At 30.8% G+C, this 20,365-nt stretch overlaps 1 protein-coding gene across 1 annotated transcript in view; it reads right to left on the minus strand.

Annotated features, from left to right (window-relative positions):
* Positions 1-246: 246 nt before the first annotated feature.
* The window catches only part of CAPZA2 (capping actin protein of muscle Z-line alpha subunit 2), a 43,063-nt gene continuing 22,944 nt past the window's right edge, over positions 247-20,365 (minus strand). Inside the window, exons 3-10 of the mRNA XM_011372385.2 lie at positions 18,115-18,166; positions 15,910-15,973; positions 12,069-12,275; positions 10,414-10,493; positions 7,193-7,271; positions 5,020-5,091; positions 2,332-2,394; positions 247-1,637 (exon numbers count right to left, since the gene is read on the minus strand). Of these exons, the coding sequence (XP_011370687.1) occupies positions 1,497-1,637; positions 2,332-2,394; positions 5,020-5,091; positions 7,193-7,271; positions 10,414-10,493; positions 12,069-12,275; positions 15,910-15,973; positions 18,115-18,166 (758 nt within the window). The 3' untranslated portion in view covers positions 247-1,496. The remainder of the gene's footprint in view (positions 1,638-2,331; positions 2,395-5,019; positions 5,092-7,192; positions 7,272-10,413; positions 10,494-12,068; positions 12,276-15,909; positions 15,974-18,114; positions 18,167-20,365) is intronic.

Here is a 20,365-nt window from a genome sequence, read left to right on the forward strand (position 1 = left end):
ATTAACGATTCATCTAGTATTTAGTTAAGAATCATCATCAAACTTTTGAAAATGACTTAAATTTTTCAATTAATTTTCTTTAGGAATCCCCATATGGCAAAACTTGTATTTTAAAACTAGAGAAAACAATTTAAGCAAAAATGTCATAATTTCATATTATATTCTCAATCCTTTCAAAGCCCAACAGTGATTTTTAAAAAGAAATTAAACATGCTTTCATTTAGAGAATTTAAAAAATCTATACAATTCAAGCTAATGAAATATTTTATTGTACATAAAAGTGGTGTTTTTTAAAAAACATTTCCAGGCCCAGACATCTGCAGGAGTATGTGAGGAAAGGATTCCATTGGAGTATAAGCGATACTCGACTGAATGAAACCATAATCCACCCCACTCCCTATAAATACTAACATTCACCACAGGCTTGAAATACCTGTAGCATCAGTAAATGTATTTTTTTTTAAAATATTACAAACATGCGTATGATGCATAGGAAGATGGAAAAATTTAGACTGTAATTGCATACCATATGTATTCCCAGCTTTTCTAATTTACAACCAGTTAAGAATCACAATATCCAAAGAAAAGTATTTTAAAATAGTATATGACTCATTGGTAAGTGATTTTCTACTCAAATAAATAGAAAAATTTTCATTTTAATGTTACATTGAATTTCAGTACTTTTCAATCCAAGAAAAAAAAATAAACTGAGACACGGTCATGAGTTCAGGATTATATATATTACAATTTGCCTTGTTATAATACATTTGTGGCTTTATGATAAAAATAACTCAGGAACATATGGAATTCAAGCTAATTTGCGTTAACTGTCACAAGAAAAAAGCATTAAATGCATTTCTGAAATAAGTATTCTCATTTAATTCCAGAATCTCAAAACAGCATTAGACGTTGGCCTTGTTTAAAAAAAGTTTAGTTAAACACTAAGCTAGCTAAATAATCTTCTTGAAAGGTTTAAACACAATCAATATAGAAAATGCTTTTCCTCTAATCTCAATCTTACATAAATGGAAGAGGTGAGGGGAAAAGGTAGACAATTTCTTTAGCAGCATACATGGCTAAATCCATCAACCACCTTACACTAGAATGTGTGTTACTGACCTCATTAAAAGAACTGAGCGAATATCAAAAGTTACCCATTTCATAAACCAAAAGACAATTTTAGGGTTACGGTAAAATATTTTTGAAACACTTCAAAAACAACATTAAACTAGAGAAATCATCTCTTCATCGTAAGAAAGGCATAACAGAAAGTGAAGACATTTAAACTAAACTGATTTTCAATCTTCTTTGAACAAAAGAAATGAAAAATAATGGTTGATTAGCTAAGCTTTGTGCTCTAACCAAACTAATTAATTACAGTGATTTTAAATGGCAATAGCCCACTGGACTGGGCAGCTTGACAGTTCTGAATACATCTGCAATGATTTTTTTAAAACGCAAAGACACTAAAATGATCCGATCATGCAATGTTCATCTTATGCGTTCTGCATCTCTTTGCCAATCTTGTAGCTAAGGATCTTGTTCCAATCAATCTTAGTGCGTGTAACTGGCAACTGTCGACGTAAGGCTTTGAAAGTAGTGTCCGACATTGTCTGATAATTCTCACTGATGGCAGTCTATGAAAAATAGTAGTTAAAAGTTTAAAGGCATAAAAGAAACATAACAATTTATAAAACACATAGATGTTTTAAGAAAAAACTTTATTTAAGCAGCCTGTTTCATTGCTTTTAAAAAGCCAAATAAAAACCTCAACCTGGTTTTAAAAAACTATTTAAAAGCAGCTAGAAAAAAAAGCATATAATCATTTTGAATAATTAAATTCAAGGAAATGAAATTGTAAATGAGAGTTAGTATTTGTGTGTCCTTATTTTGAATCTATTTTACTATTTCTCACAGAATAATTCCATAAATTACTGTTTGCAAGGAGTGGAAACTTGTCCAATCAACAAATTAAATGCTTAAGTTCAAGAGTGTATAACATAAAATGCAGAAAATTTAATATCATCTAATCAGATTACACATAACCTAAATGCTTCGGGAAACACAACCTAAAGGAAAATTTCTAACCAGACACAAAATAACCATTTAAAATTTTGGTACATTTTGACAAATACTCTGAAATTGTAGTTGGCTAAAACTGAGTTTTGGCCACACTGTCACAAGTTTGTCCTTTACTAACATTGAACAAGCAAACAAAAAAAGACTGTATCTTATTATAGTGAAAAAATTAAATCTAATAATTGAAATTAAAATTTCAGTGCCATTATTTGTAAGCAAATATAGATTATATAATATTTTTGAAAATCGTACCTGGTATTCATTTTCTGCAGCTTCTACAATCTTTATAAATTCTTTTGCTGTTTGCACCTCATTCTGAATAAAAAACAAAACCAAAAATAAAATAGTAATTTAAAACTATCTACTATTACTTTTAAATAAATATGTTGATATATATGGATAATAATTTGTTATAATTTAATAAGATGAAAATTACAATAAATAAAGGGAAAATACTGTAAGATCAATTGTTCTAAGTCTGAGGGGAACCAAGTAAAAATATTTTAAAAGTCTATAGACTGAAGCTGGTCTCAATGTTCCACTGGTTAAGGAAAATAAAATTTTAATAATACACATTGCTGAAAAACTCAAGACATTTAACATGCACTCTGATAGAAAATCTTTGCAGGTAAGACGTTAGTCATAGGTTCCTAATAAATGAGTATATTTGATTATTGTTAAATTTACAGAACAATATTTACCACCATAATGATATAGTAAAAAAATTTACCAAATAGAATGAGCATATTTTAAAGTTTAAGGTGAATTTACTATAGTCTTTAAATGTTTATTGGAAAAATTTTTTTAACTTTTTAAATATGAGTTTCTTTGCTTTTTTCCTAATAGTAAATGTTAATGAAAGTCTAGATTCTTTTATAAAACAATGTTAATGTAAAATTCTCAAAGACCTTATTTTATATATATTATTTGCAGCTGATCCTTGAATAACATGGGTTTAAACTGTGTGGGTCTACTTATATTTGGATTTTTTCAATACATACATACAGTATTGTGAATGTATTTTCTTTAACTCATGATTTTTAATGTTTTCTTTTCTCTAGCTTCCTTTACTGTAAGAATACCGTATGTAATACATACAACATACAAAATATGTGCTAATCAACTATTTATGTTATTGGAAAGCTTCCAGTTAAGTTTTTGAGGAGTCAAACATTATATGCAGATTTTTGACTGTGAGGGGGGTTGGTCCCCTTAATCTCTACATTGTTTAAGGGTAAACTATTATATATTTACAAATATATTTATATTTTGATAATAGGTGCATTTTTCATCTAAAAACAATAAAACAACAATGAAAACCCTACAAGATAAAGTGAAAAATATATTCCTAAAAATCTCAGCACAAACTGACATACTAGTCAGTTTAATTATTATGACCACTTCTTACAACTCCACAGTCTAAAATTTTGTAGACAAATTTCTCTTAAGAATCTTTGCTCAATGTCAAACTCTCCAAAGAAGATAATACCAAGTACCCTGTTATACAAATAAAATTATGCTTATGCTCATGATACAGAACTACATCGAATACAATGTCTCATGGAAAACAGACGTTTAAGTTTCTTTTACAGGCAAATTTTATAAGAAGAGCACTACTTAACAAAAAAGCAGAAATCACCTTAGTGCTAATAAAAACTTTTAAAAAATACACCTTTCTCTTTAGGTAGCATCTGACTTACCACATTCATACATGTTTCTTAATGTTAAATCAAATGCTTTCTTGAATTAAAAATAAACTTTTCCTCATTATTTGTAGGTTAGCTAATTTTGTATATTAGCAGTTAATGTTTAAATATACTGGTACTTTTAGGTATATACAAATGTTTATGGGAATAAAATGTCATTGCTAATGTTATATTATTAATATCCCTGGAGCAAAAAAATTCCACAAAGAAATAATTGCATGTGCAGTGGAAAGAATGTATAAAAGAACTCTGCAGGGAAATAAAACCAAGTTCAAATATTCTTGAATTTGAAAGCTGAACTTCAGAAAAACTTTATTAAATCATAACCCAAATAGATAAAGGGGAAAAAAAGCATACAGTATGAACAAAAGTTAAGTACAGGATCATGAATATAAATTTAAGAGCTAAAACTATAAAATTCTTAGACAGATATAAGTTTTGGTGAGGATGTGAGGAAACTGGGACTCTCATATGCAACTAATATGTAAGATGGTGCAGCCGCTTTGGAAACAGCCTGGCTGTTCTTCAAACGGTTAAACACAGAACTCCCACATGACCCAGCAATGCCACTGCCACATATATACCAAAGAGAAAGTAAAAAAATGTCTACACAAAAATTAGCACATGAAGATTCATAGCAGCAAAAAGTAGAAAACACAAATGTTCGTCAATTGATAAATGCATAAGTAAAATGCAGTATGTGGAATATTATTCAGCAATAAAAAGGAATGAAATACCAATACATGCTCCAACATGGATAAACCCTGAAAACATGCAAAGTGACAGTCAGTCAGTCACAGAAAACCTTGTATTTAGGATTCCATTTATAAGACATGTCCAGAATAGGCAAATCCAGAGTCAGAAAGTTGACTAGAGCTGAGAGGCGCTTGGGGAAAGGGCTGGTGGGGGAGAGTGGGGAGTGACTAGCACAGGATTTTTGGAGGACAAAAATATTCTTAATTAGATGGTGGTGATTGCTGTACAATCCTGTTAACATACTAAAAATCACTGAATTTCACATTTTAATTGGATGAACTGAATGATATATGAACTACACCTCAATACAGCTGCTAAAAGAAAGTTAGGTACCAATTTCCATTACTTACCATCTTTTAATCTACCCGAAAACACTTTAATCCGAAGCAGAAATATTACTTAAAATGTTAATTCCAAAACTGTTCTGGTTTTATAGAAGTTAGGTTGTTTAAATTTTATTTTAGAATCAATTACTTACAGATACTGTTAGGGAATCTTGTATATCTTTATGACTCACTAGCTGAACATTACCATCTTCATAATAATGAACCTATTAGAAATAGAAATCACAGAAACCATATTATAAATAGGAACCATTAAGATCCTCGTGGCTTCAACAGTCACATCAATGCAGATGACTACCAATTTCAGCTCTAACCTAGACTTTTCTGCTGAGCTCCTGACCTTTCAAACTCCAGCAAGACTCTCCTTGCCCTCAGTCTAGTGAAGAGACTGGTTAGCGCTTCTCATGATTACTTAGGCAAGCCCTCTACTGACCTGATCGCTGGACATTTTACCTCATAGATATTCTACTGATACCTAAACTCAAGATTTCCAAAAGCAAGCTCACAATATTCCCTTTCCAACATGCCTCCTCTTTTGTGCATTTCCAACAAATCATTTAATTCCTCAAATTCAAAGACATGAATTTATTCAATAAACATTAATTAATTACTATATATGCCTCCTACTAAGGTTCTAGGGACACATAGCTTTTAAAAAGATAGTCTTTGACCTCATATTTCAACACAATAGTAAGAGGCAGGTAAAAGTACTTTAGCAATACTCCAGACTCTCTCTGAGCACTATAAACAAGGGCTTCAGAAAAGAGGCAACACTGCACTTACTGTACTTGGGTTTAGCAAAATGACTATGACAATCAAGCCGGAAAAGATAAGGAAACCAAGCTTAGAGAACAGCATACTTTAGGAAGGCTTGTAGGTACTTATGGGTGGAATGTGCGTGAGGTCAGGGAAGGAAAGGAGTTGCTGGAGAAATTTGTATAGGTAGGGAATAAGTCAACTTTGGGCTTTGTATGCCATACAAATGTGTGGACTATCTACTAGATGAGAGTGTACTTCTAAAATGGTTTTAAATAGGCAAGTAACATAAGCAGATTTAAGTGAAAAAAAAAATCATCTTTCTTGATGGTAATGTGAAAAAAGAAGGGATAAGGGAATGGCAAAGTCCGGCAAGGCCACAAAATAAAGTAACAATTATATGCCAGGCATGATGCTACGTGCTGAAGATAGACTTGTGAACCAGATAATCCTAGCTCTCAACAAGCTTTGGTCCAACAGGGACATCATTTCAGAAATTATCCAGGTAAGAGCTGCTGAGGCCTAACTGAAGGAAAAAATGTCAACAAAATTGGCTACTATTCATCAAGCACTTTATGTCTGTCTCTATTCTAACCATTTTGCCCATATTAACGAATCTTTAAACAACCCATATGAGCTTATTTATTGAGGTTGTTTCCTTTTAGCTGATGAGGAAACTAACAAAAAGAGCTTAAATGACTTTCTGATGTCACACAACTAATAACTGGCAGAGCTGGTATTCACTTGGGCAGTCCATGCTCTAAACCTCATTTCCTTATTAGCTCCTAAGGAACAGTCACCAATACATAAAATAACAGGATATAAGACTAGAAATGTATACAAAGTTAGATGATAGAGCTGCATCATGATTTGTCTTTATTCCTTTATGGCTCTTAGAACAGTATCTTTCATGATAGCTGATCAACAAATGTACTGAATTTATGAACCGAGATAGAAAAATATTAGTCAGTATTTTTCTTTAACTTATTTAGTAATATTTATATTGAAATACGTGGTCTTAGTTATCAGGTATTCTTCTATATAAACATTTGAGCTTATGTTAAAAGTCAAAGAATTCAGTTCTAACGGGTTTCACATAAGAAGCCAAATATGGGTGCAGCAGATATTTGCAAGATGTACTATGTACACATATTAACATATATATAATAAGTACATTTATACATCTAAACACACATATATTAATATCATACTTCACCCAACTCCACGCAATTGAGAAGACAGCAGCACAACTCAAACTCAGAAGATGCTTGTATGAACAAATTATATGAAGAGCAGAACAGATGGTAGCATCTAATTTTAGCTGTGTTTTTAGAATCTGTCAGCTATCCTTCCAGATTTCTGATGACAAGGGAATGAACTACAAGGTTATTTAAAAGACGAAATCAACACTACTTATTTTTCCCATTACCTCAAAACAAAGATCTGAAAAGAATGTCTACTGCCTATTATGTAAATATAAACTTATGAACCAGCAATTTTTCTGTTCAGAATCACCCTGAGATCAGTAAACAAATTATTTTAATTTCATACCTGAATTTTCAAGATGCCAACCACTTGAGTGGTCGAAGGAGTGATTGTAAACTTCCACTCTGACCTCCAACGACCATTCCTTAAAAATAAAAACAGCAGCTGTAAATAAGGTAGGGAAAATAATTTGAATAAATTTTAAGTTCCAGATTTAAATTTAACACTACAGTATGAGAGAATGTAGGGGATGGATGCTAGACATTCATTTTTTAATCACTGAAATATTAAAAAGAATTAAAAGATTAGTAAGTTCAGTTATACTATATTTAATTTAATCTCCACCCTACTGATAAAAAAGGACCTATATACTGGAGGCAATATCAGAATTCCAAAGCTGAAGCTTAAAATATAGTTCAAAACTAAAATATATAAGCTACTTTTGGAGAAAAATTTTAAGCTACTTCTTCGACTGACTCACTTATGCTTTAATTAAGAATAAACTGAATACATGTTCAGATTATCAAGGGCTTTCTCAAATACAGTCAATGCAGTTTAACATCCACTGAGTGATATAAAGTACCAAAAAATTTAAAAAGAATAGATAGTAATATATCATTCTTAATGAAGTTTTGATATCTGGAAGGAGAAGGGCTATAAAAAGTTTTTAAGCATCATATTTTTTTTTCTTTTCCAATTTTAGGTTTAGAGTTTTTATATAAAAGGCACATACTCCTACTTCCCACCAAAATGATTTTTGGTATACAAATTAACACATACTCATCATGGTAGGAAATTGTGACATTACAAACAAGCAAGAGGTACGTTATTCATTTCTGTCTCCCAGATAATGAATTTTATCCTAATTTTTTTCTGACAGCATTTCACAGCACCTCCTTTTCTTTTGACCTCTACTTGCTCTTCGCATGCTAAAGACATTCTGATATGTAAATTTATACCTGTTAGTTTTTTTGAACAGCATACATTTCTAAAATAGTCACTGGATCACTATACTGGCTTTGATATAAAATTATTCCTGAGTTCAACATTCTTGCAGTCTAGCCAATCATGAAAATCTGTAGAATGACGGTAGTCTCATACTCAAAGTTAACACTTAACATTTGAAAAGTGCTATTATTAGAACAGTGTATATGGTCTACAAAGTAAAAGAGAATTTTATGACATGTCTTGATTTTTAGTGACTCATCCAAAATTATCCATAGAAGCTTGGCTGGAAAGAACCTAGGTCTATTCATTTTATTTCATGATCCCAAAAGAAGTTATTCCTTTTATTTAGGTATCAGTATCAACCATTTTTGAGTTCTAACAATATCCACTTCTGATTTTTGATGACAATATGCATATATCACCACTGATTGAAAAAAGAAAAAAAAGGAAATTCCAATTAAGTAATAATAGTACCAATATGAGAACTATTTGAAAAGATCCTTCCAAAGACATTACTATATAGTAACAGTAAACGATGCTTAGTAAATAGCAGCCCTTTATTAATGGAGTAAACAGTGTCAAGATGTCTTAACCTTTAATTATATTCTTCCCTTTTCTATTAATGCTGTAATTACAAATGTGTATTCATTCAACAAACATTTGTTAAGCCCCCAATACTGTTAGACATTAAGACAACAGTAGAGACCAAGAAGAGAATGTCCCTAGTGAAATCTACAAAGCATCTATGACTATTATTTTTCGATTTTTATTCTATCTCTTGGTGTACTAAAGTATATTTCTTTGTACCAAAATATTTAGATTTAACTGAGATTATTGTGATATGTGACGTGTAGCACTTTAGACTATCATATTAATTTTGTCTTTTCCAAAAAGTGGAAATCATTTTTAACTTCAATGATTATAATGTTCATAGTGGTAGTTTAGAAAAAGATATTCAGATATATAAAGTGAAATAGTGAGAAGAGAAAACTCAAGGACAGACATCATCATTTTACATATGCTACAGCTCAAATTAATTGTTTTTGAAAGCTAAAAAAATAAATAATAACATCTCCAATATACTTTAAAGTAAAACTTAGTAACAAGAATTTTCCTTTAATAGTAGTTCAACTTCAATGAGTCTTTTATTATACATATTGTGGCACAAATAACATAAGTAGTGATTTTGTGCAGATATCTTTAGGATCCTGGCAAATTAAAGCTACAAGTTTTTAGGATAAAATGGAGAAACTACATTAAATCCATAAAAGTAACTTTGTATACCAGAATCTTCAGGTGACTGTAGCTTGTCATTAAGGTAGATGTTTACACATGGAATTGATTTTCCTTCAGTGATAATGTATCTGCATTCCTCCAAACGTTCTCTGTTCACCTTGTTAACCTTTCATTTATTTCTAAGATGGTTAAACAGTGGAACAACCTTGGGCCATAGACCAAACTGGTCTGTACAGGTTATTGATAACCTGTTACTTTGCTGTCAATAATACCGCCAACCAATCTGGCTAACAGGACAAAGACTAATCTCCTTAAAAGGTAAATATTATGACCATATTTACTCTGATTACCTTAGCATGTACTAACTAAAAAGAAGAATAAAGGTAAAGATTTCATTTAATGTTGAACTTATAAAGTCTTGGAAAGCCTCAGAAATTTATAATAGAAGATATCTCAGAAACAGTCTTATCTAAGAATAAAATGGCATAACAATTTATCGAAGGTCAAAGATTAATAGAGCAAGTCAGTGCTTTGAGGGGCTAGACTTTTATAAGGAATAATCAAATGATTTGTACACAAAATTATAAGATATGATTGTAATTTGCCTCACTGTGTAAAATATGCTGTTACTCCTTCACATTGGCCAACCAAACACAAGATAATCCACATGAAATTATCTACTTCAGAGCCCCCAAAGTTCACAAAAAACCCATAGTTCTTCATTTTATAATTAGTTATCTCTGTCCTCTTCCCCTGTACAAGTCCCATTCAGAAACACCACCTCCTCAGAATAATATGGGCCTACCAACTGGTCTGCTCACAGGCACACATGTTCCCTTAGGATGCTGCTTACTAGTCTCCAAAAACACTCACTGCTCTCTCATACTCTTTTTCTGACTGTCAATGGATTTAGAGCTACCTTTAAATGATTACGCTGATTATGGAGCAGATATCTTTCTTATATCAAAAGTTCTATATTATGTTTAGATTGCACTTAGTCAATCATATACAAATGAGATATAGACCCGATTAATAAAACAAGAACCTTTTACAAAGAATATAAACAATGTCAAAATTCCCCAATATACAAAATTTTAACTTACCAGAAGTTTTTTGCTTGGAACTGATGGCTTTCTATGCATGCAATAATGGTTTGCTGTCCATCTATTTTTTTACCATATACCTTGATGGCAAAGAGAATAAATACAAGAGTGAAGTTAGGGCACAGAATATCCAACTTTAAACATCTATAAAATACTTAAATTCTATGGCACTTTGGCAAGAATGTATAAAAGAATCCAAAGCAAATCATCATTCTAATATAGTTGCTAGAAAAACATACTCAAGTATTACACCTAATCATAAATGCTTAGCGGATCATAAAAGAGCTCACAATTAATAAAGTACAATTTATTGAGTAAAACTAATTGTATTTTAAAATATTCATAAACATCCTAGACATACCATTCTTTTCATTCCAAACACAAGTATCATAAGAAGTGTAGATAATTTAAACACATAGATATCAATCTGGCTGTTTCCATGAAATAAAAACTGGATCTAGATTGTGATTATCATCTTTGTTTACTTCACAACGGAGAGGTTGCCATTCCTCTAGTCATTTTTTAAAGAGTATCTGGATAGAGGTGAGAAACTTAATTTACTTTTAACTAAAAAGGTTGTTAATTAAGAGAATGCCTGTGATGGTATGATGTTATTTCACCTCTTGCTTACTGCTTTAAAAGCAAGGAATAAACTGTGCCTTTCAATTCCCCAGGAATAAATGAGGACTCTTAACCTAACCTAATCACCTTATTTTTGAGTTATTCTTCCAAAATAATCCTAATCAACAAGGTTATATAATTCAAAGAACTTGTAATGTATTATAGGTTATGTTGCTTTATTTTTCAAATAATTATTGAGAGCTAGATACTTAAAGGGACCATGTGAGTTTCTATCCTAACCAGGAAACTTCTGAGAGTGAAATAAGGTGCTATTAATAACTATGATGGGACAGCAGGTATAAACCAGAATGTATAGCCATCTTTGGCTGGAGAGGTAGGCAGAGGCCCAGTCCACAGGGCCTTGAAAGCCATGTTCAGAAGCCTGGACTCTAAGTGCAACAGGAAATCTTTGAAGAATTTTAAGCAGGGGATTTTCATGATCTGATTGGCATTTTAAAAGATCACTCTGGCTATGGAGAAGATTATAGAAGCACAAACCAACCATGGGGAACTAAAAAGCCTATCTAGGTACACACAATATTATGGAAAAAAAAAAGAAAAAAAACACTCCTACTTTCTAACATACTTTATCCTGAGAATATAAAAATAGGTTAAACCTATGAAAAACACTAAAGACATAAGAAATTTGACTGTAAAAGACACAAGGACACGATTCCACTTCCAAATAATTTTATTTGTTCTAAGATCTCATAACTTAATAAAAAGAAGTTTCATCTAAACTTACTGAGATGAGTCAGGAACATGAGATTAAAGAATCTCATTCTAATCAATGTATAAAAATTCCTACTTGAAAATTAATTCAAGGTACAACCATTTTTCCATTTTGGGCTATCATAATAAACTTACTATTTAGGGTTTCTTGAAAAAAATTTCTTAGAAACATTTACTTCAAGAAAAAAAATAATGGTAATTAGTTATAAAATGTCAGTTCTGTAAGTTATTGTAAATTTCAGATTATAAAAACACTGTTGAATATACATAAGACAGAAAAAAGGTACACACTGATGACTTACAGTGCAGACCCCATTTGGATAATGTTCTTTTACGTAAGCTCGCAGAGCAGTTTCTACTGAAGTTCTCCATGATTCAACTGCATTTTCTGCTTCATATGGTCTTGGATCAGTTGCTTCCTTTCTTAAGTGATCAAATTTGAAACAGATTCTGTTTTTTGGATCCAAAAATTTTCCATTTCCCAAGTCACCATGTTCTGTGATCAATACCTTTAATGATGCAATAAAATTTGGAAAATAAGTATTTAAAATAACATTTAAGTACTGACATACATTAATATACATTCACTTAAGCCTTTTCTTTAAAACTATAAAATAATTCTACTCTAAGCAACTAGTTTAATTATATGGCACAACTATAACACTTCAAATGAGCAGACTATAAAGACAATTTGGCTACTCTCATTCGGCTCAGAGCAGTGGATTAGATCTAATAAAACTTCCAGTTACCCAGTGGGGGAAAAAAATGCACTGCATCTTCTAATACACTGCTGGAGTCAGTTTTTTATTTTTTTGAGAACTATAAAAAGTTACTTTTTCTGTTATCAGTCTCCAGTTCCTCAAATCTAAGGAACTAGTAATAACATTTGATGAGGATATTTACAAGAATGGTTTTAATCCAGTGAGACTCCTCCTCAACATGACCTATCCTGCTCCTTGGCTCACAATCTCATCTCCTATGAAGTGCCTCCTTCTTGTTTTTTATAAGCTAATCATTGACAATTGTTTTCAATTGACTCCCAAATTTAAAAAATGTAATTTATTCTATGTACATTTATATCACACATGCATAAATTTAACATTGTGTTTTGAAAAAAAATTTCTCTTTTTCCTTTCCTTGCAACTATCCCCATTTTTGACTCCTTATCTATGTCAAGACTTCTCTATCCTCTCTGATGTAAATCATACAAACATACGATGATTCCCTCTAATTTTTTTTCAGTCATATAATCCTGTATATAAATATATACACATCTATGTATACATATACATGCATATAGGGTTTTTATTTTAGTCACTGTTATATAACAACAGAATAAAAGTGCATGCACACACTGATTTTCTGCAACTGGCTTTTTTCAACATTAAAACCTTACGGAAATCCTTCAAAGTTAACTGATATACCTCTCACCATTCTTTTTTAATAGCTGCGTAATATCCCACGATGTGGATACAACAGAATTTATTCTGCTTTTCCACTACTGATGGCCCATCTCTTTATTTCCAGGCTGTTTTCTTTTTGGGGGGAAGGGATGGATACATTAAAAATTTTGAAAGAAGTATTACTGTACATTTATTTTAATAAACTGATGTTCTTACTTCCATTGGATAATTCAATTTCTCCTGGATGGAGTCTCAGAAGGACAGAGGTAAAGGGTTTACATATTTAATTTTTAAGTACATAATTAGATTCCTTTCCAAAACATGGCTGTGACAAACCACATTTCTATGAAAAATATTTGAGATCTGTTTCCCTTTGCATTATCAAAATCAAGAAGCACGTAGTTCTTTTCTCAGTCTGAGGGATATAAAATATATCCCATTACTTTAATTATATTTCTTTGACTCCTGACAGATCTAAATATCTTTTCATGTGTTGTAGGCCATTTGCTCTTCTGTGAACAAATATCCTTTAATATTTTTACCTTTTCTTTTTCTTATAATTTATGAGTCCTTTGTTTAAGGTATCTGTTTCATTCTACAGTTAAAATAATTATTATGTAGCAAAGTGTCCACCTTTTCTTTCATAGTTCCCGGGTTTCCGGTCTTATTTATAAAGATGATCCTTATCTTGCACATGTAGATTTTTTCCTCCTAAAATTTTAGTCATTTTACAAATTATTAATTGACCTGAAATTTATTTCTGTATATTGTATGAAACAGAGGTCGATTAACATTTTCTTGATAGAAACCAGTTGTATCAATATCTTTTATTAAATGTCTGTTTAAATTATAACCTTGTCATGTATAAAAGTTTTCATATCTTGGAACTAAATCCTGGTTCTATACACTGCTCTACTGATCTATTTGTCTACTCCATACAATACTACTATGACTTAATCTTACATTAGCTGTAAAGAATCTTTTGCTATCTAGGTTAATGTATAGCTTCAGCACTATTTAAAATGGAACTCTTCTCCCTCCATCCATTTCTAGTTTAAAGTACTAACTTCCCACAATAGAGGAAAGTTAATGAGTTTTGTATACTTACCTTAAATTCGGCTATTTCATGGAATTCTTTTAAGTTTAGTAGTTTTTCATGGTTGGGAGGTTAATTTTACTAAAATCTCTCAGTATTTCTAAATAAATAAATAAATCATATTATCTAAAAGTGTTCTTTTCCAAAGCTTTAAAAGTTCTCATTCTCTTGTATTTGCTACACCTCCATTTATTAGGAATAATAATGGAGATAAGTAGATATACCTTACTAATTTTCTATTTTAACTAAAATTGTAGTTTATATTTATATTGGTTTCTGTTAAACAATCTATTATATTTAAGAGTTTTTTTCTATCCACATTTTACTTAGGGTTGGACTAGTTGCTGTATTTCTCAAATTCCTTTATACTGTCTATTGATATAAGGTTTTTCTCTTTGATTTGCTGGCCAATAAGAACAATATATTGCCTTACATGAAACCATTGTTACAGTCCAGTAATACATTCTATTTGGTCTTGGCATATTATTCTTTTGCTATATTCCTGGATTTTATTTCTTAATACCTAGTCAAAGTTTTAAAATCTATAGTCATATGTGAGATTACAATTTTCTTTTTTTGTTTTATCTTTATTAAAGTATTAAAATTATGACAGGTTTGAAAAATGAATTTGGGGCTATCCAACATTTTAAAAAGATGCATTCCATAAACCCAGCGAGTCTTTTTAGGGATTTATCTTTAGAAAATCATCATCAATGTACCCAGAAGTACAAAGATTTTAATACAGCATTGTTTATAACATAAAAAAATAAAAATTAAAAAAAAAACCAAAATCTCACAAGAGAAGGAAAATAAATTTAGGAGATTAATAAAATGAAGCACTATATAGCTTTTTATATATGTGTATACACACGTGCATATCTACATATATGAGCTTATGTTTTCCTTTCAGTTACAAGTCATCTTCTGTCTAGTCTCTTTTCTCCCTGTAATTAGAAGACTACATATTATGTAATGAATAGCAAATATAAGTTTTGCTATAATTAGCTATTAATTATACTATGTATAATTAGTTCAGTTACTACTATGAACATAATTGTTACCACTCTTATGTTCTACCTGCCAGTTTCTTCTTCATATTGTTTTATATATATTGTGCTTCACAAAGCACAATATGAATTAATACAATTATTAGCAACTCTAAACCAAAAAAAATAAAAAATAAGAATGCTAGTGAGTGGCCTTTTGTGGCTTTTCTTAGCTTAGCAATTCTAACTTGCACTTCGAAAAGAAAAGATTTAATAATTACTAAATGCTAAGTTACTCACATGAAGACTGTAGAATTCCAGAGCAACCAAATTATGATATAAATCTTACTAATATATATTCTAGATTTTGGATTAATATAGGATTTTTTTTTCCCTATAAAAAACAAGAAAGTAAATTTAAAGCAATTATTTTCTAAAATCTTAAAAGAATTACATTTGAATATTTCTAAAAGGGACTTTCTGCTAATAGCATTATTGATTTCAACAAAAGAAACTAAATATTACTTTACCCATAAATGGTTATGATTAAAACAAACACTTTTTTATCTTTAAACATACCACTTCACAATTCTTGCAGAATATTGACCATTATAAATTAAACAAAAATAGTCAGATCCTGTGTTTACATGAAACATACCTGATCTTCATAACCTTCAATTTTTACTGGGGTAAACTGGTCCAAGTTATACTGTGCAAATGCACTAAAAAAGAAAAAGGCCAATTACTTTAAATTACTTAATACTCTTAAAAAAATCAAACAACTCACCTGTCAATAAAAGTCAAATGGCAAGTTAAATAAAATTATAATTCTCCATGAGTGATCTTATACAGGTATGACTATTTTTAAAACTGATGAATGATATCCAGCTTTCAATGTTAAGCAAAAGAAAATTAAATCAGTAAATATAATTAATCTTTTCATTCAAAATCCTGAGAGTAAAGGTTAGCCATTTATAAGATACATATCCGATTATTCAGGTATATATTTAGTATACAACAGACCAAGAAACAGAGTAGGTGTTGTGAGAGATGAAAAAACATGATCTTATGATCAAAGGGCTTACGGTTGAATAGGAGGAGGTAATTGATAAATATAAGACAAAGTAGAAAGTACCATAAAAGAATGATTAATAAAGCATCATGGAGAATATATATTTTTAAAAAATTACATTCTGTTAAGACAAGGTAAGAAGAGAATTAGAGGTGATTTCATAATGGATGTAATACTAAAAATTGGTCTTGAAAAAATGGGTAGTCTCTGTGGTCTTGTAGAAACTGGAGAGATGGAAAGAGAAGAATATTTCAATTGGAGGGACCAGGATGAGCAAAACACATGAGATGACAGGTTAGGTCCAACATCATAGAAAGCACCAAGCTCAATGCCTGACACATAGCAGGTGTTCAGTTATATTTGCTGAATTGAACTGAAAGGCTTAAATGATGGAATAGTTACTTCATTTGGGAGACAAAGCATACTCACAGCTTTCTGAGAAAGGAGAACCTAGAACTATTGTGAAAAAAGATTAACATGGCAGTAGTGTGTAGGACAAATTAGGAAATGAAGCAACTATAGCCAGAAAAAGTAGTTAGGTTATTGTTAGGCATCCGTCCATGTTAGAATTCCTAAGAAGAATACACTAGTCGCAAAAGGACAAATACTGTATGATTTCAATTACATGAAGTACCTAGAGAAGTCAAACCCATAGAGACAGAAAACAGAACAGTGGAAGCCAGGGGATGCGGGGAGAGGATAACAAGAAATTATTGCTTAATAGATATAGAATTTCAGTTTGGGATAATGAAAACAGTGGTGGAGATGATGGTAGTGATGATTATACCACAATCAATGTGAATGTACTTAATGCCAGAGAACTGCACACTTAATAGTGGTTATAATGATAAATTCTATGTTATGTGTGTTTTTCTGACAATAAAAAATAATAAATAAAAACTGCTATTAAAAAATAACGAATTTAAATCAGAAGCAAAATCAGATAAGCCTAGAAGTCTGGTGAAACTCTACCTTTGTTAGGGTTAACTGTAAAACAGGATATATATTTGATAAAGCCTTCAAATGTCATAAAAACAGAATCAGAGCAAATTTCCCCCATTAGTTAGGATTTCATTTAGATAGTATAAGAGGATGAAATTAGGTGACTGGATGAATTCTAATATTCTCAGTAAAATTTGTTTAATTATATCATTTTCAAATGAATAATGAAGTTGGTTAGCCTAAAATATGGGTCCCCAGACTTTATTTTGGGAGGTGGTGGTAGGGAAGAGAATCAACCATTTCTCTGAAATCTTAAGACAGTTGTGGCAAGTCATGATTCTGGTCACTGGTCCAAAGATCATGTACTGGGATTCAGAATTATCTGGTTCTCTGAAGCACTCACTCTGAATCCAGTAAATACTTATTAGGTAAATATGTGTCTGATACTATGGTAGATATTTGTGGATGAATAAGATAAACTCCTAACCCTCAAAAATCCATTAGGGTCAAACATATAACCAAAAATAAAACCTGTATAAAAATTTAAGCAATCACAATTTCAAAAACCAAAGTTTCTAAAATAATTTTACTCAACTTTGCAAAAGTCAAAATGTAGTACTGAGAATATAAGCCATTGCCAAACACAATAAGAGAATTTCATGTTATAATTGTGTCTCTATGTCTCTCTGTGATCAAAAATATTTATCTTCTAGCCTAGTACATATGTATAATTATGTGCAGTTATATAAATCTGAACTTGATATGTAAATATCTATTTCAGGGATTAATGCTTAAAAACCACCTTTAAAACATTTTCCCATGTCACTTCTGTCATGTAAATATACTTACTGGGCTGCTCCTTCCCTGAGAAGATTATCGTTATTAAGCAGTAACCGAACATCTGCAAAACAAATATTACGTTTTCTGTATTACTATTTTTCTGTGTCTGAGATTTCTACATAATAGATACAGGTTATTTTGGTCATGTATTAACAACTCCCTCCCCCCAAACATGTAAGCAAGATCAAAATATCACTTTGATGGCTAAAATAAGTACAAAACACACCATGGTATTAATTTAAAAAGTGCTAAGAAATAGAAGAGAAAATGAAATAGAAATACAAGTTATTTTATATCCTTAAAAGTCAATGTAGGCAGACTATAATCTATCTCCAAAGAACTAAAAGGGAGATAAGCTATACCAAAAAGATGCTGTGATAAGATCTGAAAAGCCTTATTAGCTCTATACCTCTAGTCTGACATTACTACCATGAGTTTCAAATGAATTTGCTCTATAGAAAAGTGATTGATTAAACAATAAACAGCTTGTGAACAGAGTGCACACATAGACATTTTTGTCCTCAGACAGCATACGTTCAAACAAGATATTTAGTTTGACATAGAAGCTGCTTTATTTTAATTTAATATTCTTTATTTAATTTAGTATTCTCACTTCGGTTGATTCTTAATTCTGTCCTAATTTTCAATCAATTATTATGTAGATGTTTGCCTATTAATCACTAAAATATAACTTTAAAAATAATACTTTTTATTGGAAAATTCGAGCACTCTGTAAAATATAAAGAAAAAAATTCATACAATTTCACCAAAAACAACCAAATTTCTACTGTAGTGTTGGTATATTTTCTTTCATTATTTTCCCGATGTACCTGGCCTTTTTACATAAAGTTATCATAAAGTGCATAAACAACATATCCGAATTTTTTCATTAAATAAAAATAAATTATTATTCATTAAGAAACTGGTTTAACATAACGAACAGTCCATAGTTCTTAAAAACAATGTAAAATTGGACAATCATTAAAAATAATGTAGATATGTATTTACCAACATGGAAATACTTTCATAATAAAATAAACAGAAAGGGGAAACTCAGCATGGATAATATCGTATTTATATGTTATGTATGTGTATAAATTGAGATGTTAGAAGCATTTCATTCAAACAGGAGAAGTGGAGGGTAGAATTCTGCATGAATTTTTTTTTGTATTTTACAATACAAAATTGATTCAATAATTTTTACAAAAATAATAGTTATTTCAAAAGAAAAAATATTGCCTATTCACATACCTCTTTTCAGTAGTAGGATCTGATTTAAAATCAATCTCTTGTTTTTATCATAAGGAGAGTACAGTGTAAGAAATATAAAGATAGAGAAGAATTTGAATAAAATAAAAACACACTATTAAAGAAGGGATTAGGCTATGGTTCCAAGCCAGGCTACATATCAGAATCATAGGGTAGTGGGTGGGAGGCTTAAAAAGAGTCCCAGCCCAGACAGATCTACCAAAAATCAGTTTCTGAGAATAAAGACCAGAAATCTATGTTTCAATGATTCTGATGTAGCTGGTCCAGGAAATAACATTGGGGAACACTGAACTGACAAGATTTTAAGACTGAAATTCTAAAATTTGTGGCTTCTCTTGGAATTATTCTGATGCCAATGTTATCAACAAAAATAGAATGAAAATAATCAAATTCATATGAGATTTCCCCCTCAAATATTTAATTCCTTTTTAACTCTAAAATTTAAACTCCTCTGTCAAAACTTATATAACATCCTATAACCCACTTCTATTCCACAGCTCATTCTCCATTCCAGGCCTACTTACTGGCTTATCTTAAATGCCCAAATTTACTGTACCTCAATGCAGAACATTCAACAGCGATTTCAATGAGACTTAGAAAAGCAATTTCTAGGACTCCTACATTCTTTTAGGACCTTTCTGAGTAACAGATTTGTAGGGCATTTTAATTCAGAGTAAAAACATTCTGTGAAAACTTTCTTAGAATTATAACTTACTTTTGGCTCTATGAATTGTGCAGAAGTCTATATGGGCTACTAACTTTAATGCAGTTTCACCATTATCAATTTAAGTTTCATGCTCAACTTTTGAACCTCACAAGAGGCTGTATCTTCTTTAATGCCTCGACTATCAAATATATTAGTCGTGTATTTAGGTTATAGAAGCTGAATAGTAAAGCACAAGTTAAACCCTACAGAAGAAGTACTTTTGAATTCTCCCCAACTTTCCAATTCACTACTACAGATTTTATTATCTTAAAAGGCAGAATTATT

Source organism: Pteropus vampyrus, unplaced genomic scaffold, assembly GCF_000151845.1.
Source record: "Pteropus vampyrus isolate Shadow unplaced genomic scaffold, Pvam_2.0 Scaffold206, whole genome shotgun sequence".
Lineage (NCBI taxonomy): Eukaryota > Metazoa > Chordata > Mammalia > Chiroptera > Pteropodidae > Pteropus > Pteropus vampyrus.